The 23,469-nt window shown below is 42.0% G+C and overlaps 1 protein-coding gene across 1 annotated transcript in view; it reads right to left on the bottom strand.

Moving 5' to 3' along the window:
• Positions 1-3,235: 3,235 nt before the first annotated feature.
• The window catches only part of SCD5 (stearoyl-CoA desaturase 5), a 156,701-nt gene continuing 136,467 nt past the window's right edge, over positions 3,236-23,469 (bottom strand). Inside the window, exons 4-5 of the mRNA XM_081304329.1 lie at positions 9,658-9,890; positions 3,236-4,740 (exon numbers count right to left, since the gene is read on the bottom strand). Of these exons, the coding sequence (XP_081160455.1) occupies positions 4,550-4,740; positions 9,658-9,890 (424 nt within the window). The 3' untranslated portion in view covers positions 3,236-4,549. The remainder of the gene's footprint in view (positions 4,741-9,657; positions 9,891-23,469) is intronic.

Genomic DNA, 23,469 nt, shown 5'->3' on the forward strand with positions numbered 1-23,469 from the left:
AAAATATAATCACACTCCACCCTGGCGTGGCCCATCACCTTGTCCATCGATAGTACAAGGGTTGCTCGCTCTGCCCAGTCATTAGTGCTTCTGATATAAGAGCAAGTTTTGAAAATGTTCTCAGTGACAACATAAAAGGTCGCCTGCTAGAGGACTGAAAACAGGGGACACCTAGGTAACACATGGGAGTTGTGAGGGATGTAGACAGGTGGAAGGCAAAGTCATTTTTCTCCATAGTAAAATAGGTCAGGCACTGTAACCAAGGGTTCTCTCAGGGCAAAGCCTTCACAGCCCCCAGCTAACTCAGGCTGAGAGCTGTGTTTTCCTCTGGAGTCCTGGGTGGTAGTGATGGACAGGATGCCGCCTGACTACTTGTCCAGATGGGGACTCAGAGATATTGTGGAGGCTGAGAGGAAGAGGGAAAGAAAAAGGCTGTGTCCGAGCCAGAATGGCTACACAGACTGTCAGCTTGTTGTGTCACAGGTGCCCTAAGACCAGGGCTTTCCTTCCTCTCCTTCTGATGTTGCAAATTTAGAAGTCAGGAACATTCCTGGGGGTCGGGGGGAGGGCTATTAACTCTAAGGTCCACACGGGAACAGCAGAGAGAGAACAAGCAGAGGAGTTTCCAGCTCATTTATAGCATTTCCTTGACGCAGAGGAAGAGGAAGGAAAGGATTTTGACTAACACCCTGAGCTAAAAATGGGGGAGTCAAAAAGGAAGATTATAAAAGTTAGGATATTTCTTTCCTTCCTTTTCCTTTACGCCCCACATGAGCCGCCACTGAGAACGCAACTCATTTTCAGTCTCTTTTGTAATTGGGGACAGGAATGAAATAGAGAAATGAACCTCCCTGGTAATGCTCTTTCTTATTCACGAGCTTCAATCTCTTTCCTTTGCAAATCTTCTGTCTCAGCTTCAGTGAGCCGCCAACTGAAGCTTGAACACACTGCAGGCCTGACTTGTCCCCTAATGAAGTTGTGAGGCACAGTGAGGAGGCCTGAGCTTCAGAGGGACAGGAAAAAAGACCATACATTGAGTGAGGCACATTCACGTCTTCAAACAGAACAGTGAAGACCCCCCAAAGGGCAGAGCTGAACACGACAAATCAATCCAGTCAACTTCCATATGGAAGGTGAAGCTGAAGCTCTATAATTTAGGGCAGCAAAATCAGGCCCACACGCTGGCCCTCCCCACTTTCAGTCTGTGGCCTTGGGCACACTCCCAATTTTCAGCTTGTGTCTGGGACTTGCCACTCACCCTAAACTGAGTAGCCTGGGACTCTAAGATGCAGTAGGCACTGCATGAAGCTGAAGCTTCCAGAATCATTGGATGCACCAAAGTGCAACTGTTCCCACTTTGTGGATGAGGACAACTGGGGCCCAGAGAGTCTTAATAGGTTAGCAAAGGGCACTTTCAATATGGTGGAGCCTAGAAACATGCTCTATAGAACACAGCATGTGAGGGCAAGTGTTAGAGTTCAAATTCAGGTCTTAAGACTCTGAGCCTAGTGCTATTTCTACTACCCCAAAGTTGTAGAGCTTTTTCCAATATATTCTGTCATTAATCATGGTGGATTATATTTTATTGCTTCATCACATTTTGTGAATAAGTGAAATATGTGTGACTTTTTTTTCTTTTTCTTTTTTTTTGAATGAGGAACATTCTATCCTTTTAGCCTCTGTCTTTGTTCTCCCATTCAGACTCAATTAGTTCTCCTTAATTTTATCCTCCAGGTCCCAGAAAGGACAGGTACTGACTTAAGAGGTGTCTCAAATCTGAGGTCAGACATAGTCAGGACCCTGTTGCTGCCATTTTACATTAGGGCTGAGTGGATCTTAGATAGGGTCTGATTTAATTCTCTCTTTTTGCAGATAAGAAAACTGAATCCAGGAAGATTGGTTTTCTAAAGGTCACCCAGCTTCCCAGTAGCACAGCTGGGGACTTGAGCTGCACTTGAGTTGGCACCCTAATTCCAGGCCAGCTCCACACAGCTGCCATGACACCTTGGGATATGCACTAATGGAATTGCTTCCCTTTGGCTCCCCTTGACTATATGCAGAGGTTGGTGTTTCTCAGGTAAACCTTGTAGGACCGAGGACACAGGACACGGGGAGATCATTCCCTTAGCTTAAACTGAATTTTCCAAAACTAGTCTCAACCTCTTCAGGGCCTCCTTGAATGGGCTTAGGGTAACTCTCTTCCTTTAGATGCTGCTGAGACCTGCAGGGAGGGTTCATATGGAGGAGCCTAGAGAGATCCAAACTTTGTCTACCTCTTCCTGTTTATCATAGGTGTTGCTGTAGACAGAGACGGTGGCACTCAAGTTCAGAGGAGTGGGACTCTGAATTTATCTGTACTAACTGGGAAATATCCTCTTTTTGTGAAAAGATTTCAAATAGCTACCCCAAATGTAACTTTTTCTATCAATGGGCAAGTAAGTTTATCACTTTCAGGGGTCAAAAGTTCACATAAAACATTCCCAGTCAGGATCATTTTAGGTCATGCTGGTACAAACTCATCTTGGAATGCAACCACCAACACTCCATATGAGGTCTTAGCAATAAGTGACTGGAATATGAAGCGGCTGAGAAATGCCACAGGTGTATCCAAAGGGTCCTTACACAATGAGATCTGGTCTGGCAGCCATCAATGGCTGGAATCACTAAGCTATGGGCTAAGAAGTCTATGTCTGATGCAACAGCACAGCTGTTTTGGGATAAAAGATAGAGACTTTGATGGAACAGAGGCAAAACTGAGAGACTCAAGACTGGAGTGGGAGTATGAGCCCATCTCATCCACCTCTGATCACAACTGATGGAGCGTGGAGAAGGAGGTCCTTCATGCTCTTCTGGGTGACATGTAGGAGTAGAGGTTCCTATTTATCAGCTAGAAGCAGAGAAGTGAGAGTGTTGGTATGTGAGAAATGGGGAACAATAACATTGGGGGTTTGTATTCTGCACAGAACTAGCTGGCTTTCCCTCTGACCTTAGGCAGGTGGAACGAGAGAGATCTGGTCTCAGGGTTGTTGGTGTCCAGAGCCCAAGTCAAATGTGGTCATCAAGAAGCATCAAGTGCTTTCAAAATAACGTTCTCTCTAGAACACTGGAGGCTAGGGATATAGCTCAGTTGGTAGAGTGCTTTCCTTGCATGCACAAGGCCCTAGGTTCAATCCCTCACACCACCAAAAAATAAAAAACAAAAAACAACATGTAAGCATCTGGATGACAATACCAATGAATTCATAACTATTTATTGTAAATCACTTGTAGTTTATACATTATTAATGGCAAAATAACATGGTTAAACACCTGCTGGATAAAGAACCTCATTATGATAATTTCTGATTGGCATCATTTCTCTTTCTAAAACTTACATTTTAAGTCCTACATTGTTCCTGAAAATATCTATCTTCAAAGTACTCTTATAACAACATCGCTATAGAGCCTTCCTTTGTATACACACATCTAACACAAAGGGCACGATTTTCCATTAATCTGACATGCTCTTTACAAGATAACTGGACAAACAAAAATTGCTTTAGTCCAGAAACTACATAATGATCACTTTATATTTTGCTGCAAAATCAATGACGGAGCATGCAAATGAAACGTTAATAGACAAAGAGTTCTAGACAACTCTCAGTTATTAAGATCTGATGACCTGGTGTGAAAAATTATTACACTTATTTAGCAGGAGTAGCTAACGTACATGCATCAGTGGCTAGGATCCATTAGAATACAAATTATGTGTCTAAACATTTAAATGAGAGCTTCATTTGAGCTTAATTTGATGTCTGGCATGTGTGAGTTATACACCTTTAAAATGACAATAGCAAAGAGAACAAAATCAAACATCTAAACAGGCATTGATTTATAGGTTGGGCTGAGCATATGGCTAGAGCACAAAACTAGCTTAGTAGTGAACCAATCTCATTTAAAGCAAAGGCAGTGGAGCATTAGCTAGCTGTAAACAGGGGGCGGGGGGAGAAGAGTCATTTCCATTATCCTCATTTTTTAAAGTTTTTGAATCTCTTACATTAACAATCCAAAAAAAAAAAAACCCAAAAATAAAAAGCACACAGACACAGTAATTACAAAACAGGAACACTCTTCTGTTACTGTGAAGACCCCTCTTTTGTCTTCTACCCCACCTCTCTGCTCCTTTAGATGGTATGTTTAAAAGCAATACTGGGTTAATTGGTAGAAAATAAAACAAATATTCTCTCGGATCACACTGAAAGAGTTAAATATCTATCCTGCCAGGGTTAACATCATGTACAAGCACATAACAATGTATATATGACACATTGTAGCTACAGTGAAGAAATCACATGTCCACATTCTAATGTTAAATCATGATCCTAATATTGACTAAAATTTTTTTTTATCAATAGTTAGAGTTGACATCATTTTGAGAAAACAAGAAAATCCCACATCACATAGATCCCATTCCTTCCCCATCCTCCACCCCCTCCTACGACCCACGAACAAGGGAACCGCAGTGATAAGAGCCATGAGCCGAGGCAGAGGTGGGGACGCTGTTCCAGATTCAGCCGCTGCCATCTCCAGTCTTGGCTTTGCGAGCCTCGATCATGGCCTGGGTGGCCTGTTTTCGGTCAGTGGCCAGCCCCAGCAAGCACATGAAGTCAATGAACCAGGTGGTTGGGTTGAAATTTAAGCCAAATTCACTCGCAGAGTAATCAAAGGGAAAGGTGTGATGGTAATTGTGGAAACCTTCACCTGGAAGACAAAGAGAGCCTTTGACATAACTCCACCACCTCCTCTCTGTACTGATTTCTCTGTTGGTGGTGTATTACCGATACCCCAATAGTGTATACACTAATAGTGTCATATTTGTACATGCACATGACAAAATTTAATCAATCTCAGGACCTTTCCTTTCCTTCATTTTCTTTCTCTCCCTGATCTGTTTGACTATTTTACTGATTCTATTATTATTATTATTATTATTATTATTATTATTATTATTATTTAGTGTATTTAATTAATAACATTATAATTATATCAGTGGGATTGATTGTGGATATTCAAACAAGCACATAGCATAATTGGGTAGATTATATTACCCAGTATTTCCCTCATGTCTTCCCCTCCTCCCTCCCTCTCCATCTCCCTCCCTTATTTCATGAGATCCCCTTTTTAAAAAAATTCTCTCTCTAGCTTCTGGATATGAGAGAAAATATTCAACCCTTGACTTTCTGAGTCTGGATTATTCATTTAGCACAATGTTCTCCAGTTCTATCCACTGACCAGTGACTAACATAATTTCTTTTCTTTTTCTTTTTTGCAGTGCTAGGAATCAAACCCAGGGCCTCAGGAATGCCAGGCAAGCTCTCTGCCACTGAGCCACATCCCCAGCAAATGATATTTTTCATTCTTTATGACTGAATAAAACTCCATTGTATATAATACCACATTTGTGTATATATAACACTCCTCAGTTATGGGCACCTACTTGCATAGATTTTTGTATCACCCCTTTTTTGTGAGGGTGGTACTAAAGATTGAACCCAACGGTGACTTAGCTATCCAGTCCTTTAATTTCTTATTTTTATTTCTTGTTTTTTTTCAGATAGGGTCTTCCTAAGTTGCTGAGGGTCTTGCTTAACTGTTGAGGCTGGCCTTGAACTTGCAGTCCTCCTGCCTTAGCCTCCTAAGTCATCAGGATGACAAGATATGCCACTGTGCCAGGCTATCACCCATTTTTCTGAGGGTCTATCATGTATAAGACATTATGTCAGGCTCTGTGGGGAGCAAAAGACTTGGTTTCAGCCCTCAAGAACATTTTCTCAGTTGGTTAGATTCAGTGTGGACAGAAAAATAATGCTGTTAGTTATCAGCATAAAAATCACAAGATTAATTTCCTGTGTGAATAGTAAAGACTTCAAGCTGGACTTCTCAAGCTAAGTGCTAAGTGGCTGATAGCAGATCATCATTTTGACATGTTTATAAAAGAAAAAGAGTCTTTGAGGACTGGAGTGATGACAGCAAGACTTCTTGGGAGAGCCTGTAGGAGGGGAATCAGAATTATTCAGATAAGTAAATTAAGGAGTTAGATCTTTAAATATCCAAAATCAGCTGGGTGGTGGCACATGCCTGTAATCTCTGGAGACTGAGGCAGGAGGATTGCAAGTTCAAAACCAGACTCAGCAACTTAGCAAGGCCTTAAGCAACTCCATGAGATCCTGTCTCAAAATAAAAAATAAAATGGGGTGGGGAGGTTGCTCAGTGGTTAAGCGTCCCTGGGTTCAAACCCTGGTACCAAAAAGAAAAAATAAATCTCAAACCTATCCATATATTATTTTCCCTCTCCCAATGAGTTGCTCTCCTCCCTTACCATTTTTTCAAAAATATGTTCATGAAAGGTATGAGGGCTTCTCCAAATTGATTTTTTTGTGTTTCTTTTGTTTACTTTTTAAATTGACAAAATATATATGTATCATACAAACATGTTTTGAAATATGTATATTTACTGTGGAATCACTAAATTGAGCTAATTAACATGTTACCTCTCATACTTATTTTTTATGGTAAGAACACTATTTTCAGCAATTTTTTTATACTTTTTTTTTTTTTTTATGGTGCTAAGGATCGAACCCAGGGCCTTGCACGTGCTAGACGATTGCTCTACCGCTGAGCTACAATCCCAGCCCTATTTTCAGCAATTTTTAAGACACAATATATTGTTATTAACTATGGTCACCATATTGTACAATAGATCAATTATTTCTTGCATCTAACTGGAATTTTGTATATTTTTTTTTAAAGAGAGAGTGAGAGAGGAGAGAGAGAGAGAGAGAGAGAGAGAGAGAGAGAGAGAATTTTTTTAATATTTATTTTTTAGTTCTCGGCGGACACAACATCTTCGTTTGTATGTGGTGCTGAGGATCGAACCTGGGCCGCACGCATGCCAGGCGAGCGCGCTACCGCTTGAGCCACATCCCCAGCCCCGAATTTTGTATATTTTAACCAATACTCCCAGCCTCCCTGTCACCCCACCCTGGTCACCACCATTCCATTTAGATTCCACATTTGAGAACATGCAGTATTTATCTTTCTGTGCCTGGCTTTGATTGCTTAGCACACTGTCCTCCAGGGTCATCCAGACTGTCACATATGACAGGATTTCCTTTTCTGAGACTAAAGAATATTCCATTGTGGATATATTCCACATTTACATAATGCATGTTCTTTATCCATTCATCCATGGATGAACACTGAGGTTGATTTTATATCTTGGCTATTGTGAACAATGTTTCAATCAGTACAGAAATCTCTCTTTCAACATTGTCGTTTCATTTCCTTTGGATACATACCGAGCTGTGGGATTCCTGAGTCAGATCAGATGGGAGTTTGATTTTCAATTTTTTGAGGAACCTCTATACTGTTTTCTATAATGGCTGCACTAACTTACAGTCCCGCCAACAGTGGGCAAGGGTTTCCTTTTCTCCACATCTTCCCCAGTGCTGGTGATCTTTTGTCTTTTTGCTAATAGTCACTCTAACAGTGGAAGTGATATCTCATTCTGATTTACATTTGCACTTCTCTGAAGATTAATTAATTTTGTAAAATTACCTTAATTTTATAATATGATTTTATTAAGATATAGTTCACATAGCATACAATCCACCCTTTAAAACTATCCCATTGGAAGGCTTTTAGAATATTCACAGAGCTGTGCATCCATCACCACAGTGAATTTTATAACATTTTTATTATTCCCAGAGATATGCCCACACTTCCTTGCCATCTCCTCAACCTCTTCCCAATCCCTCCCAGCTTACTTTCTGTCTGCATAATTTGCCTGTACTGGACATTTTATGTAAATGAAGTCATTCAACATGTAGTCCTTTGTGACTGGCTTCTTTCACTTAGCCTGTTCTTAACATGATCTCATTGCTGAGTAGTATTTCATTGTATGGATACACTGCATTGCATTTATCTGTTCATCAGCTGGTGGACATTTGGGTTCCTTTCCACTTTTTAGCTACTATAAATAATATTGTCAGCATTCATATACAAATTTTTGTGCAGGCACGTTTTCATTTCTCTTGGGTATAAAATCGGGGAGTGGAGTCGCCAGGTGCTGTTTTCAGCTGTTTGAGGACTGAAAACAGACTCTCCCCTTACTTCTCGAGTGGGTACTGGTTCTCCTCTGATCATACTGGAAGAAGGGACTCCACTTTACAATCAGTCCATCACATGGACTCATCTGTGGTCTGCAGTTTTCTTTTTTACTTTAGCTCTTTCCTTCTCTGCCCTTCACTTGTATCATTTTTGGTGTTTTTCGTGGAGTACAGTATGGAGGAGTTTCTTCCTGTTTTCAGACAGGCACTACGTATACACTCCCCGCTCTGCTGGACTATGAAATGCAACACAAGCCTTCCAAGCCTTTATGAAGCAAACCTCCTGGGAGTACAGCATTGGCCTGGACAGACTTAACACCAATGTCCAGCTCTGCAGGTTCCCGGCCCATCTATTCCTATATAAGATGTGATGGTTCATCTTATCCCCACTTCTGGATGTGGCGCCCCTCATTGTGGTCCTCAGAAGATAAGGGGTGAGAGAAAAAGAAGGCGGGGGGGAGGGGCAGGAAACACCTCCTCTTTTAATTCCAAGACCCATTTCTACCTTCTCATCCAGCTGCTAGCCCAAGTTGACAAAATCTTTAGGATCCCTGAGGTCTTCACAAATAGATGACTAATAGAATGAAATAGTGGCGGAAACTCATCGCTGAGTGGCACAGAGACGGTTCCTGTCTAGCAGTAGGAATCTCCCTTCCTGAATTGATCTCTGTGTTCAGGACTCAGCTTACCAAGGAGTCTGAGTTGCTTCTGTAAAGAAGTAGTTAATATTTATGAATCACTTACTGTGTGCCAGGCACAGGGCCACGTGTGTCTTACCAGGTATCAACTCCTATTATCCTCACACCTCTGAGCTAACTGCTATGAGCATCCCCATTTTAAAATGCAAATGAACAGAAGGGACAAGTAATGCACCTAAGCCCATAAGGCTAACAATAAAAGCCACAGCACAGAAGGCTGATTTCATGCTAAGCTGCTAAGCACCATTCTAAACACTAAGTATTAACTCATCTGACTCTCCAACGAACCCAGGAGGAGGTAAGGGCTACTATTATCCTTACTTTACAGATAAGGACATCAAATGTAGGGGAGCCAGATCACTTGCCCAGAGAAAAAGTGGAGGATCCAGGACTTGACCAAACTCACATGACTCCATTAGCCTAGCTCTTAAGCATTTTGTCGTCCCTGGAGAGTCCATGTCTCCTTTCTTCCCATCTCTCTGTTTGAAGCCCCCTTTTCCTGCCACATGATTTGACAGTCAAGGCTAGAGTGGCCAGGGAAGTTTGAGAGAAAAGTCAACTGCTGCTTCTTCTTTAGGAAAACTTCTGTAGTAAAAATAAATAACTACTATTTATTGATCACCTATTATGTAGCAGGCACTGCACCAAGCAATTTATGTATTCCTGCAAATCAGAGAAATCACATGAGTTTGCAAGAGCCGGGATTCTAAGGTCAAAGCTCAAGTTCACTCCACTCCACTCCTTCTTTTTACAGATCCCATAAAATAACTGAAATGTCATTCTCCCCGTGGACTTTCAATTCCCCTACTCACCAATGGCGCCCAGAGTGACAAGTGGGTTCTGTCGAGGGCTGACGTGCTTGTCATAGGGCCGGTTTCCATACATGTGGGCAGCACTGTTGACCAGCCAGGTGCCATTGAGGGAGATGGTGTAACGGAGGATGGTGGCCAAGAAATAGGAATTCCACAGACTCTCTCCCCAGATGTACCAGGGCACCACCGTGGGGAACACAAAGCACATGAGCACCACGGTGATCTTATAGTACCTATGAGGGAGGACACCAAGTTATTATTAGGCACCCACGGAGATTGACGGAGGTGGGAATAGGCTGAACAAGTTCCTAGGGGGGAAAAACACACAAAGGACCTCTGCCAGTCAGCACCTTCAGCTCTTTCTGATAAGGAGAACCTTGTTGTGTGTCACCCTCTCTGCAAGGTCACAAACCCAAATACACACAACGGCTAGGCAGATAACAGAGTTTTGAATGGTTGAATGCTATAGCAAGTGATCAGTCTTATAGTGTACTTCTGAAGAATTTCAATGTTGAGTAAAACACTGAAACATTGTACTTGCCAGACCATATATCTTGGAGGTCCAGTAATCCTACAAGCCACCAGTTTGAGACAGCTCCTAGAGATTTCTTTCATCAGTCAACAACCTGATAGTCAGGTTTTCTTGAATAATTTCTAGGCATTTCAAAGCTAACCTTTGTTCTTTAGATTTTTGGCCTGAGTATCTAGCAAACAATTACTAAGAACCTACTACGTTATTGATTCATTCAATTGCAATAAAAACTCTTTGAGGAAGGGATCATCATCATTCCCATTTTACAGATGAGGCAACTGAGAAAGAGAAAGCTTATACACCTGGCTTTAAGTCACAAGACTAATGACAGTAGAACTAAAATTCAAGTCCAGGCAGAATCATGACAGAGACGATCATGCCCTTCTGGCAAATGAAGTGACATCCATACCTGCGCTTTGGAGATTGCTAGCTGTACCTGGGTGTTGGTTCCCATGATAATTATGCTTATTGGGCAACATATTAATTCATCAGCACCCATTTTTCAATCACGTAGGATATAGGATGGCTGCATTTTAGTGGCAAGTGGGCACCCAGGAAGTCAGAGGGGTGAGCTATAGTTAGAGGAGCCAAGACAACAAAACGACTTGTCCTAGAGTGGGCTCCCTGGAGCCACATGCAGAAGGTTTTGGGGAGCACTCTTCAGGCATATCTGTAAAGAAGGGGGCAGAGCAGCATAAGGCTCAGGGAGAAGCTCGCTCACGATGAGTTTCTAAGGATCTGATGGGGCACTCTGGGATGGGTCACCTAGGGAGTTGTGTCAAAATGAAGATGTCCCCACAGCATTCAGTCATTGGCCTCCGGGTGGCCCTGGGTGGGAGAGCTCTTGGGCAAGAGCGATTTCCAGAGAGGACTGCAGAGGCAGGTGGGCGCATGAGCTGCAGTGGGCATGGATGAGAGCAGGGGGCGGGCATGAGACCCCGCACTGGCCAAGAGCCTGGGAACTGGGCACCAGCAGGTGAAGAGGCAGGGGTCTGAAGGGAACACGGAAGAGGTACCAGAGCCAGGCAGTGCTTCTCCTCCTTCTTTATACCTCTGGGGAGGAGAGAGAACAGCTGAGTGCAGCCAACAGAAGGCATTTTGCTACCCCAGCAGCTTCTTCCTCTCCCTCCACTCTCTTGGTTACAACCCAGAGCTTTTAAAGGAGCCTCTTCCTGGTCCTATTCTCACCTTGAGAAGAAGGCAAAAGAAAGCACATGCCCTGAGGGCTTGCTCTGTGTGGGGCAGTGGGCTAAGAGTGTCATGGGCCCTCTCACTGAATCCTCATAGCAAACTAGAGACAGACACCCTCCAGCCATCAAGACCCTGAGGCTTGTGGAGGTACCACAGCTTCCCCAGCGAGAGGCCAGGCCTCCTCTGGCTCCCTGCCCTGCCCCAGGCCTTCTCTGTCTGACTGCAGCTGCCCCATAGGACGCAGGCCCTGCCCCTGCCTTCTCCCCCTGAAATATTTAAGGAGCCACCTGCAGGCCTTGGCTCTGGTTCTAGAAGCTCAACTCCAGTGGGTCCCAGTGGAGGGAGAGAGCCTGGCTTCCTAAGTGTGAGAGGGAAAAAAAAAAAAAATCATGGGCTTCAACTGCTACATAACCACTTCCCTAAAAAAGATGTTCTTAAAAAACAAAACAAAACAGAAAGAACAAAAAAGCACTGTCTTCCTTCCAACAAAGCTGCAGCAGGTCAAATTACAGAACTGTTCTCCAATTGTTCTTCCTGGTAGTTGGCTGAGATTACTCCTGTAGGTTCAGGAGAATGGAAGGAGGAAGGAATGTTTAGAGGCAGGTGAGTCTGAGTAGTGTGATGGCTACAACCAGTGTGATGGCTCTTCCAGAGAAAACGGTTCATAACTTCTCCCTGACCATTTCCAACAGACTCTGCAAATCTTTCCCATGTAGCCGAGTAGCCCTTCCTCCCATACACCAAGATTCTCCAGCAGCTGGTCTCTATTTAATCATGGTCACAGCCTCTGTGCCTCTGAACAAGCCCTAGGGTGACTCCCCAGTTTCCTTGCTCAATAACACTCAAATCTGTACGCCTTTGCCAGACTCCACAAAGTCTTCCAGCACCCAATCCTTCCTCATTTAAAACCCTTCCTTTCTTAAACTGGTGGAAGGGAGCAGGGCTAGAGAGGGGCCTGCTGGTATTCTCTTGCCTTTTTGCGATTTTTTCTTTTCTTTTTTTTTTTTTTTTTTATGTTGTAAAGCATGGCAGGACATTTAACTACCCATTAGGCCATTTCCTAGCTGTGTGACCTTGAGCGGATTATTTAATTGTGCTGAGCCTCAGATTTCTCTTCCATAAAATGCTGTACTAACAAATTTATTAAGTGGTCACCATGTGCCAGGCTCTTCCTTACCACGGAGGTACGAAGTGAACTCAACACAAGAATCTCTCCCCTTATGGAAGAGGGGTGTTCTGGCAGAGAGCTGTTAATCTGACATTCCGATAGGAAAGACACAATAAACATTACAAATAAACAAGACCAAGAGCATATTCATGGTAAGTACTAAGAAGAGAAAGTAGAAAAGGAGAATATGATATATCAAGGGCAGGTACTGTAATTTGAAATAGGACATCTAGGGAAGGCCTCACAGACACTCTGTTTTTTGGTAAAGGCTTGAAGGAAGTGAAAAGTTAGCCATGTGGCTAAGACAGGGGAAACCACAAATACAAAGGCCCTGAAGATATTCAGTGGAACAGCAGGACGGCTGGGGCCAGAGCAGTTGAATTGGTAGGAGAGTTGCAAAAGATTAAGTGACAGGAATAATGAATGGGGGGACCAAGTGTGGAAAGCTGTATAGGAGGCCAGGCAATAATCTAGGGAAGGGAGTATGGTGGCCTGAACCAAGAGAGTAAAGGGGAGGGGCATGGTCAGATTCTGGATGTATTTCAAAAAGAGAATGACAGTACTTGTTAATAGGCTTGATATTGGAGACAAGGGGTGGAGTTGAGGAGGACACCAGGGATGGAGATGCCATTGGCTGATTTGGGGCGAATGGAGAAGGAGGTGGTTTGAAGTGGCATAGGAGAGCTCAGCCTCAGGTATGGTAAGGGGGAGATGCTTGCTGCCCCTTCAAAACAGGAATGCCAAGGAAGGGATGTTCATATACAGAGCTGGAGTTTAGAGGTGACAGGAATAGCCACTCTCACACATTTTCTCATTTGAGTTCCACAACAGCCCCAAGAAGTGATTTTTATCACCTCTCTTTTGTAGGAACTTTGGAGAGGACCAGAAAAGGACTGAGACTTTCCCATGGCCAGACCAGTACAGAGCACTGCTAAGCCTCAGAATGAGTTCTTAATCTCTGATTATCTGCTGCCTGTAAGTAAAACCTGGTTGACACATCTGGCCAACCCGGAACAGGTCACAAGAGAGATGTAAATTTACCCAATATTATTTAAGATTGCCAAAAAGTGGAACAACTCAAGGGTCCACCAATAAATGCATGGTAAACAAAATGTTGTCTATGTATATAATAGAATATTATTCAGCCATTAGGAATGAAATTTTAATGTGCACCATAACGTGGATGGACTTTGAAAACATTATTATTAGTAATATAAATCAGACACACAAGGACAAACACTATATGGTTCCATTTACAGGAGGTAACTAGAATAGGCAAATTCGGAGACAGAAATGAGAACAGAAGTTAGGGCAATTGGTAGGAGGGATGAGAGGGGAAATTATTGTTTAATGGATACAGAATTTTTATAAGAATAATTAAAGTTTCATGTAGAGTACAGATGGTTATCATGGAAGTACTTAATGCCACAGAACAGCACACTCATGAATGGTTACAGTGATAAATATCGTTATGTTTATTTTAGCACAATAAAAATAAAATTATGAAGAAATATTTTCCTCAATAATAAAAAGAGCATAAGGGCAAAGATGGTTTCTTTTTCCTCCAATGATACCCTGTCTTGTTACAATATTTGTGGCTTTGTTGGGAAGAAGCCTGAGTAACCAAGTTGATCCTTTAGGCGGATGGAGCAGAGGACAGAAAGATCCTTGAATATGCTGATAAGACCCCACACTGCATGGCCAGTCTTGAGGTTGCTTTATCTGCATGCCTTACCTTGCAATGCAGAGCATTTTCCCTGTTCAAGACAGTTGAATCAAGATTTTCTGAGGAGTAGCCAAAACCATTGTAGTACACTAGAGTGGATACTGTGGTGGGTCACCCAGATCCTCTGTTAGGATGGAAGATCTTCATCTTCCAGTTCCTGGTAGTGTAACCTCTCATAGAGAAAGAGCCACTGTGTCCCAGGTCCTGACTCTCCCCCAGTGACAGCATCCAGTGACTGACAGTTGAGGGGTGCAGTCCACTGCCTGGGCCTAGCCTCCAAAGAGTTGGCTGATGCCTCCATGGAGACTGATGAGAACCCAGCTTCTTCCCTCGCCTGTTCCTGCTTGCACCCCTTCTTCCACAGGTGTTGGCCCTAAGAACCCTCCTCAGTTAGCTTCCTACAATCTAATATCCACCTCAGAGCCAGCTTGTGGGGTGGCCAGCCCTGTGATATGGATACCCCACTGCACCAGCCAAGTTCCTCTGGAAGCCAGACTCCAGATTCTAGCAGAGAGACTCCCACGCAGAAGGAGCTCCTGACCCTTTGTGGAATAACTAAGTAAATGATACTTGGTTAATAAATGATGACTTCTCAGCTTTTCAGGAAAATAAAAACACCACAATGATTTCAGTAAGGCAAAGAGAGAAAATGTCAAGATTTCAAAAAGAGAGAGAAAGAGAAAGAGAGATTGAGAGGGAAAGAGAGAGAGGGAGAACCACATAATAAATGTATAAACTACTTTTGGATTCTGTATGAGATGCTTATCTCTTAGGTTGGTTCCAAAGTAGGATTAGGTACACAAAATAAAGCCAACAATCTGATTAAAGGTATTCTCAGGACCCGACCCCCAGATTTCATTATGAGACTTCCTACTCCTCGTTTAAAGGAACAATTTCTGATCATGAGCTAGGTCATTCTCCATCCTGCCAAATATGGTAACTCTAAAAGGTTTGGTTTAGAATGTGAGAAGCTCCCCCTCTGTCTTTCTGAGACTCTGGGACAGGTAAAGAATATTAAGATTATTAAGGAAGAGAAAGAAAGGGATAAGGACAAGAGCAAGGGGTGGTGGATATGGATCAAGGAATTAACCATTGAGTCGGGTTTGAAACCAGAGACCCACATGTCTTAGCTAGAAACACAAAAGCAAAAGCACTAAAACCACCTTCCAGGTAATTCAAGAGCAGCTTTCTATGGCTGGAAGGTGACACCATTTTTTTTTTTCCAGAGAGAGAGGGGAGAGAGAGAGGGGGGGGGGAGGGAATTTTTTAATATTTATGTTTCAGTTCTTGGCGGACACAACATCTTTGTTGGTATGTGGTGCTGAGGATCGAACCCGGGCCGCATGCATGCCAGGCGAGCGCGCTACCGCTTGAGCCACATCCCCAGCCCAAGGTGACACCATTTTAGGACAGGCATATACTACATGTTGAAACCTCTCCACTCCCACCTCCTCACAGTCCCTCATCACACCAATAACACAACTGGGAAGATGTTTCTCAGCATTTAGGTCAGGACAAGGAGTCCATTTTTACACAAAGGCCATCTCACTCAACAATGCCCAACCCAAGCTCTCCTAGGCAAACACAGATGTGGGTCCTAACCTTTCAACTTCTCCAACTCTTTGAGGACTATCCTCATTCCAATAAACTGGGTCACAACAAAAAGAACGGAAATCTTGAAAAGAGGTTGAAACCAAAAAATCGTTCCATATGGAAGAAAAAATTGGGAACTTCTTTCTTCATCTTTTTTTCCCAAATCAGATGTGATAAGCACCTCAAAACTCTCATTTCTCTTTAGATGAAAAAGAAATTGCTGTTCTTGGTCTTCAAGCATTTTCCTACTGCTTGGCTGATCCTAAGCACAGCAGTCCTGAGCTGGTGGTGTGTGAGACCTTGAGAGCAAAATCTATCAGAGCATGCAGGAAGGGGAGCGACTCTGGGCAGGGGGCAGCCTGAGGAAATGTGAAAAGCAGCAAACACCTCAATGGGTGAGAAAGATGCTGCGGCCCCATAAGTGTGTTATAATGATGAGCAATGAGCTGTCACTTGCATCTTGATTAAACATGCTTAAGTTTTGTGATTTCACTTAAAACCTCACCAGAAATTCATCTCCCTTCAATTTCTGCATCTTGTAGGGGACAAGGAAAAATAATGTGGATGCTTACTAAACATTTATTTAGAGGATAAATGATATGGCCTGGCAGTTTATAAATGGATGGAACATTCTCTCCCCTCCACTGCCCCGCCCCCCAGCATCACCCACAGGGAGGTGGAATACGTGATGCGTTTAGATGCAGAGGTGAAAATGGAAGCCCATTTATGGAGAAGCTCCCTGGAGTTTTGCAGAAAATCTTCTAGACTCTTTGAATTGCTTAAATTGAAAAATGGCTTTGTCTCTTCCTGTGTGCAAGTATCTTTTGTTTTGTTTTATTTTTGAGGTTTTTTAAAAACTGTTTTAGTTGTCAATGGTTTATTTATTTATTTATTTATTTATTTATTTATATGTGGTGCTGAGGATTGAACCCAGAGCCTCACACATGCCAGGCAAATGCTCTACCACTGAGCCACAACTCTAGCCCTGTGCAGGTGTCTTTAAGTGAAAGCATTCATGATGGCTATGTTCTGAAAGTTGTGATCAGACTACTCCAGACACAGCTCTGACCTCAATTAGTCCTGACATCACTTCTTCCTGCTCCATGATAGGCATCCCTGTAGAAGAAAACCTTTTAATGGGACTAGCTGATGCAAAACCTGCATCTTCTAGATGCATCTTCTTTCCAGTGCAGGAAGGCAAAGTGGTAAACCACTGCTTCACAAAAGCATCTTCTTTGGTCCCTTGCAATGCAATGGGGAAATGACATAGTTTTATTTTCTGTCTGCCTTTGGCTTTATTTATAAGCTTTTGAGGTCTGAATGCAGAGGTTATTTGCATCCACCTATCTGAGTTTATCTTTGCGCAAACAATTTGCACTAATTCACTAAGCAGTGAATCCAAAAGTAAACACAATTATTTTAGAATTTTAACACAAAAAGCATTATTTCTACCTCATTAACAAAGAAGGGCTTGAAGAAAATACCCAAGCATGCTAATTATCAAGACTGGTGTGAAGAAGGGTAGACAACAAATTCTTTGAAGGTAGGGCTTTTCCATAGTTACTTGTATGCAAAATGATCACCCACAGAGTAGGTGCCCCATGAGCAGCCAAACTCTTGATATGCACCAAAAGGAATGAGGGTAAGGATCATTTGTATTCAGCAAAAGCAGTCAGGTAAATCCTCCTTCCTTGCTAGAGCTTCTCTAGTTCTCAAAGTAGAAATCAAAGTTGATGAGATAGGGTGTCATTATGAGTCTCTGTAAGATTCTAGTCTCTCTCTCTCTCTTTCTTTTTCTCTATCCTCCCTCTCTTTCATGCTCCTCCTTCCCTTCCTCACAACATTCGTTATTCTCAACAAACAGACCAACTCCTGATGATATGTAGCATACACAACTAAAATGACAAAATCATTTGCAAAATTATTATTACTTTTTTTTTTTTTCAAAGTGGTTGCATTTTCACTTTTTGCTGCTTAAAACTTCATTCTACTTTCACCTTCCCTCTCTGAATGAACAGATCACTGCAGGAGAAAACAGAACCACGTTTCTTAATCTGGGACCTATGAAACTGAATACAATGCATTTCCACATTCGGGGAGCACAAAACCCACAGCTTTTGTTGGATTCTCAGAGATATTCAATCTCCCATGTTTTGAACAACCAATAAAAAAATTTTTTAAAAAAGGGGATGAAAGCCTAACACGTGCATAGTAGGGTAACTACTTTTAAAAAAAAAATTGGTATGTTGTTTAACTGTGATTTTCTTCATTTTACTTCAGAATCTGGCCTTGGATTTAAGTAAGAAAATTTAATTCAGTTTGAAGAATGGTCCTTTAAAAAACTGAAATGGTCATTTCTAATTCTTTTGGTAGTAAAATTTTAAAAAGAATGACAGTGACACTAGTTAGCAGTGTGTATGTATGTGCTCCTCTAACCAATTTCACCTACAGACCTCAGTTGGACAGGATTGTTGCCAGCTGACAGAGTACAACCCTCCACCCCCATGCAAAGAAGCAATCTGAATTCCAAAACCCTATCTGCAGCCAACCAGGTGCTTTGAGGGAAAAGAGCCAATGAAGTCATTTGAACTACCTTCTTGATCAATATCCACTGCCGAGGGAGGCTGAATTGATTAGGTAGGTGGGTCATTGTTTTTGTCGATGGCAAGGGCGAACAGGCTGGTTGATAAAACACAACTGTTACATTTCACATGTAAAAGACACGACCCTCGCGTACAACACATGCTTCTAAAGATCACACAGTTTCCATTCCTGTCTGTGTTCAGGCTGCATTGTCCTTCCAAAGCTCTCCAGGCCTTTAAAAATCACCTCAAGTTCAAATTGATTTCTTCCAGAAAGCCTACTCTGATAGATCTGCTCTCAGCTGTGATTACTGCATTATTCAACATCCCTTCAGTACAACTATGTTGTAAAAACTCAAAAAGACAATTATTTTAGACAGCTGAGTTTTCCTGTTAGTTGAGGGTGTAACAGTGGACCCTTCACCTTCTGAATATATTCCTCATTGCTCTAAGGTTTATTTAAAAAATTTTTTTTCTCTCTTCTCCCCTCTCCCCCTCCCTAACAAGATTAGGGAGACAGTGTTATCTTTTCTTCCCCTAGTTAATTGCCCTTGAACAACCCACTACAGGAATGAAATGCCTGCTGAGGATCTGGGAAGTGAATATTTCCCAAATTAACAAGGGTATCCTAACATGGCATCAGGGTGCCCTGGGACCCCCTACTAGAATGTAACCCTTGAAGAATTTCTTTAAAACCTCCCTGTCCCTCCAGATTGGGAGAGTCACAGATCTGAGACAGGAGTGCCCTGTGTTTCTCCTTTACTATCAAAGCAATAAAACTTCTTTTTCCCTTTTCTCAAAACTGTGTCCTCATTATTAAATTGGCATTGATTGGCACTGGGGACAGGGATGGAGCTTTTGGTTACAAGGGTGTACATGTACAATTACTTAAAGTTTGTGTGTGTGTGTGTGTGTGTGTGTGTGTGTGTGTGTGTAAATAAATCATTGCCCATTTTTCTGCCTTCCTAATCAGAGTTTATGAAACAGAACTTGACCTGATGGTGACGAGAGTCTTAGGTTGGGTTCCTCAGAAGGTAAGGCATGAGGCAAAAGGTTATGTGCTACTATTCTATCAAAGGAGCTCAGTCCCAGAGAAACAGAAGTGGGAGGCAGGGAAGGCAAGGACAGGAGAGGATGTTATTGACATCTCAGTCTGGCAGAACCATTTTCCGTGAGTCAACATGGGCAACTATGTGTCAGAATTTTCCTTCTAGATACCAGCTGCCACTTCCCATCTCCACTGCCAACACTCCCCCACACAAACTTCTAGGTTGCAAATGGAGGTGTTATGCAGTGTTTGGGGCTCCAGGACCCACAGAAGTCCCAGGGCAGGAGGCATACGTGGCGCAGGTGCCATAGAAGTGAGCCTACTGGAAGCACAGAGAGTGGTTCAAAACAAAGGGCCAAAAGCTCAGGACAGAAGAGGTCAGAAGGATCTACAGAGGTGCCTAACAGGTGTCTCATACAGTGAGAGTGACTTTCAGAAACATGGGAATGTGCCCTGTATTTTATACCATCTAATGAGGTATGAAGAGTGCTTGGTCTCAACTAAGTCCTATTTGACTCAGACTACTGCGGACAAGGAAATGTGGGGGACAGGGAATAGCAGGTTGGATATCAGGTATCCCAATACAACCAGAGAGAGTAAGTTCTAGTGTTCTACATAAGAGTGGAGGGACTATAGCTCACAATATATATTCATAAAATTGTTCAGAAAATATGCATATTTTATGAAGAACTAGAAGATAGGAGATGGAAGGCTTAAACACAAAGTAATGATAAAGAGATGGAAAAGTCAATTAACTTGATCAGTATATTGTATGTACTGAAATATCACACTGTACCCTACATTTATGTGCTGAATTGTACATGCATAAAGAACAGCATCTGGTGCATAGTAAGTTCTCGATACACAGAAACTAAAATGATAGTGTTATAGGAATCATAAAAAATAACAACTGGAATATTAGAATTTAGAATATTGTTATTCTAAAATAAGATGTAGACTTACACTTAGCTTTTTAGACTTTTGTATTTTCAAGAGCAAAAAGATTCTCAATGAGCACCTGAAGGAAATCACCTGTGAGCAAATGTTTTGCCTATTTATATGCAAGGCAGTGTCAGCTCATAGTTACCCAGGGTAATACAGGAGGTAGGGACACAGGCAGATTCTGGTGACAATAGAAAGAGGCCTCCAGTAATCAGCCCTTCTTCTAACAACCTGAACCTACAGTTTCAATACAGCTGGTAGTAAGTAGGTGCAGGTAATAATGAGGAAAGGCACACAGGGCACAAGATACAAATGCATATTTACATATTAAATAGAGCTCTTTACAGTTTTAAAAATCATTCCCTGCCTGGGCACATGAATTAGGAGGCATTTCCTATTTCTGTTCCTTTTGCTCTGGGAATACTTGACCTTTAGAATCCAAAAATCCCTTCACCACCACTTGGGATTCTGACTCTTTAACACCCTGTTCTTGCCCTTAAGTTTGGTTATTACAGTTACATGTGATGTGTTGCTCTCAACCCATTAGAGCAAATATATTGATTGGAGGTAAGTGAAATTTTTCATTATCACAAAAATCCAACTTCTTAGTTGGGCAGAATTTGAAAGTGTGTGTGTGTGTGTGTATGCACATGTGTGCATGGGAGAAGGAGGGAGGGAGAGAGAGAGGGAGAGAGGGAGAGATGGGGGGAGAGAGATATAAATAAATAGGCTTTCAAATTCTGTCCAACTAAGAACTATATTTTTTCTCTAAATCTCTTGATAGTAATTATTTTTGTCTTATTTGACATGGAAGACAGACCAGAGTAGGCTTAAAAGAGAAAGCCATGAACTATACACATCAGTTGAGTCCATGAGCATATTCTGACAAATCACATTATTTCAGCATGGATTCCTGTTATCTGTGTGACAGATTTGTTATTGTTTTATAGGAAAATAGGCAATGTGCAAAGTAAGTCACTTGTACAGGGAGCCAATCCAAAGCCAATTTCTGACAAGGATTATCCTTAGCTGGTAAGTTGACAGCGATTTCTTTGATTTCTTGTTCACTGGGAATTTGTCCCTTTCAATCTTTGTAATTTTAGTATTTTAGACTAAGGATTTGACTCTTAGAGCATCTTTTGCAATGAGGTGATCTTTCTCCAGGAAGGGAATTCACCTAAGTTCCCTTTGATTTTTTTTAAAAAAAAAATTTGTTTTATTGGTTCTTCTTAGTTATACATGACAGTTAATTTTTTAAAAAATTTCTGAACTGTGAAAGCATTTCTTTAAGAAAAGCAGGGAGGGAAGAAGGTGAACTTTCCATTCTCAAGTCTGAATCACATCAAACATCTAGACAGTGGTCTTCCATTGGGAGCCATCTGCCTCCTGCCAGCATGACTTTGGACATTCTCTGCAGGTTGGTCACACCCAGTGGCATCCTGCAACTTGTCTGGGCAGCTCAACAGTTCCTGCTATCAACCTAGGCTATCTAGGGCCATCAGGCCAGGTGTCTGGGCATCTACTCACTGTCCCTCTCACCACTGATGATAAAAGTTCAATGATTCCTGTTGACAAGGACAATAAAAATGATAGGTTGAAAAGAAATAAACCAAACAAGAAACATGTAAGACCTAGAGGACTGTAAACATTTAGTAAAATAGATAAAAGAGGTCTTGACAGAGGGATGGACTTTTTCCTAAAGGAAAATAATGAGAGGGTCTTCTCCTGCCAGTTACAAAGGACCAACTTCCAATGCAGACCTTCTTCAAGGACCTCCAACTTCATCTCCTGGTGGTGAGTTCCCTTCGCTCCTAATAGAATCATCCCCCACATTATCACTTTCATATGTAGACTTGGAGGTCTCTGGCTATTTCCTAAGTGTGTACCTCTTCTTCCCAATTAAATTATAAGATTCGTAAAGGCAGGGACTATCTCTTTTTTTCCACTTTGTACCTTCCATACTCCTTAGTACAGAAATGCCTCTACTTTTAAGCTTTACATATAAAGAAGTTCACAGGTATGAAAAACCAAGGTAGACAGAGGCATCCATGCTGCCCTGGAACAGCAGATGGAATGAGTAGCCATAAGAGTTATCCAGCCACACACTGCTGGTTAGTCAGGGCTTGATAGCTGGGCTTACATGAAGACAAAGATGTCCTATGAACATCAGCCACATCATCAGTTCAAAAAGTATAAAAATAGCAAGTGTCTGTAACACTGCTAAAAAGAGGGGCATGATGAAGATGGAAAGAAAAGGAGAAATAGTTTTCCAAAATTGAAAGGCATGAAGGAATGCCAAGTGTTCCAGGGTGCACAGCAGGAAGAATTCTGAAGGTCAGAGAGCAAGTAATGATCAAAAGGGAAGGAACAGGGATTGACCAAATGAAAGGGCAACCTTTTGAGGTTGCAGCTAAATGTTAGGAGCAATGAATGATATCTGTTGGCTTAAACTTTGTTGATTCTGGTGAAGGCCACCAGTTTAGTAGGGAACTTAAGACTAAGTAAGCATGGTGAAAGGGCTGTGGTGACACATTTGCTATAGGCCAAGGACAATTCTATAGGCTCAGAGTTGCTGGATTCAGGGCTCATCCACATCAGCAGAGCATCAAATGCTTGGTGAGGTGGCAGTTAGGGTACTCTAGGAATCAGAGGTCACCAGGCAGGGAAATATCCAACAGAATGGAAAGAAAAGTACTTCTAGTCTTAAAACTTTGATGGGATCATTCAGTTTTAACTTATGGAAATGCATCTAGAAACTGATAGTTTAAACTTATCTTGTCACTTTGGACTAATTTTTTTTAAAGGAGCCTATAAATAGCCTTGGAGAATCTAAACTCTTCATGAGTGGAACAGCTCCTATTAGGAGATAGGAATTTGCCACCAGGAGGGTGGAGATCCTTTTAATATACATCTCCTTGGTATTTTCATATATATTAACTAACTTATTCTCCCAGTCATTTTGTAAGGTAAATATTATCACTTGACATCACCATTTTATTGTTGTTGCTTCTCTCTGAGAGAGAAGAGCAA

Source organism: Spermophilus citellus (genome assembly GCF_964194105.1).
Source record: "Spermophilus citellus genome assembly, chromosome: 8".
Taxonomy (NCBI): domain Eukaryota; kingdom Metazoa; phylum Chordata; class Mammalia; order Rodentia; family Sciuridae; genus Spermophilus; species Spermophilus citellus.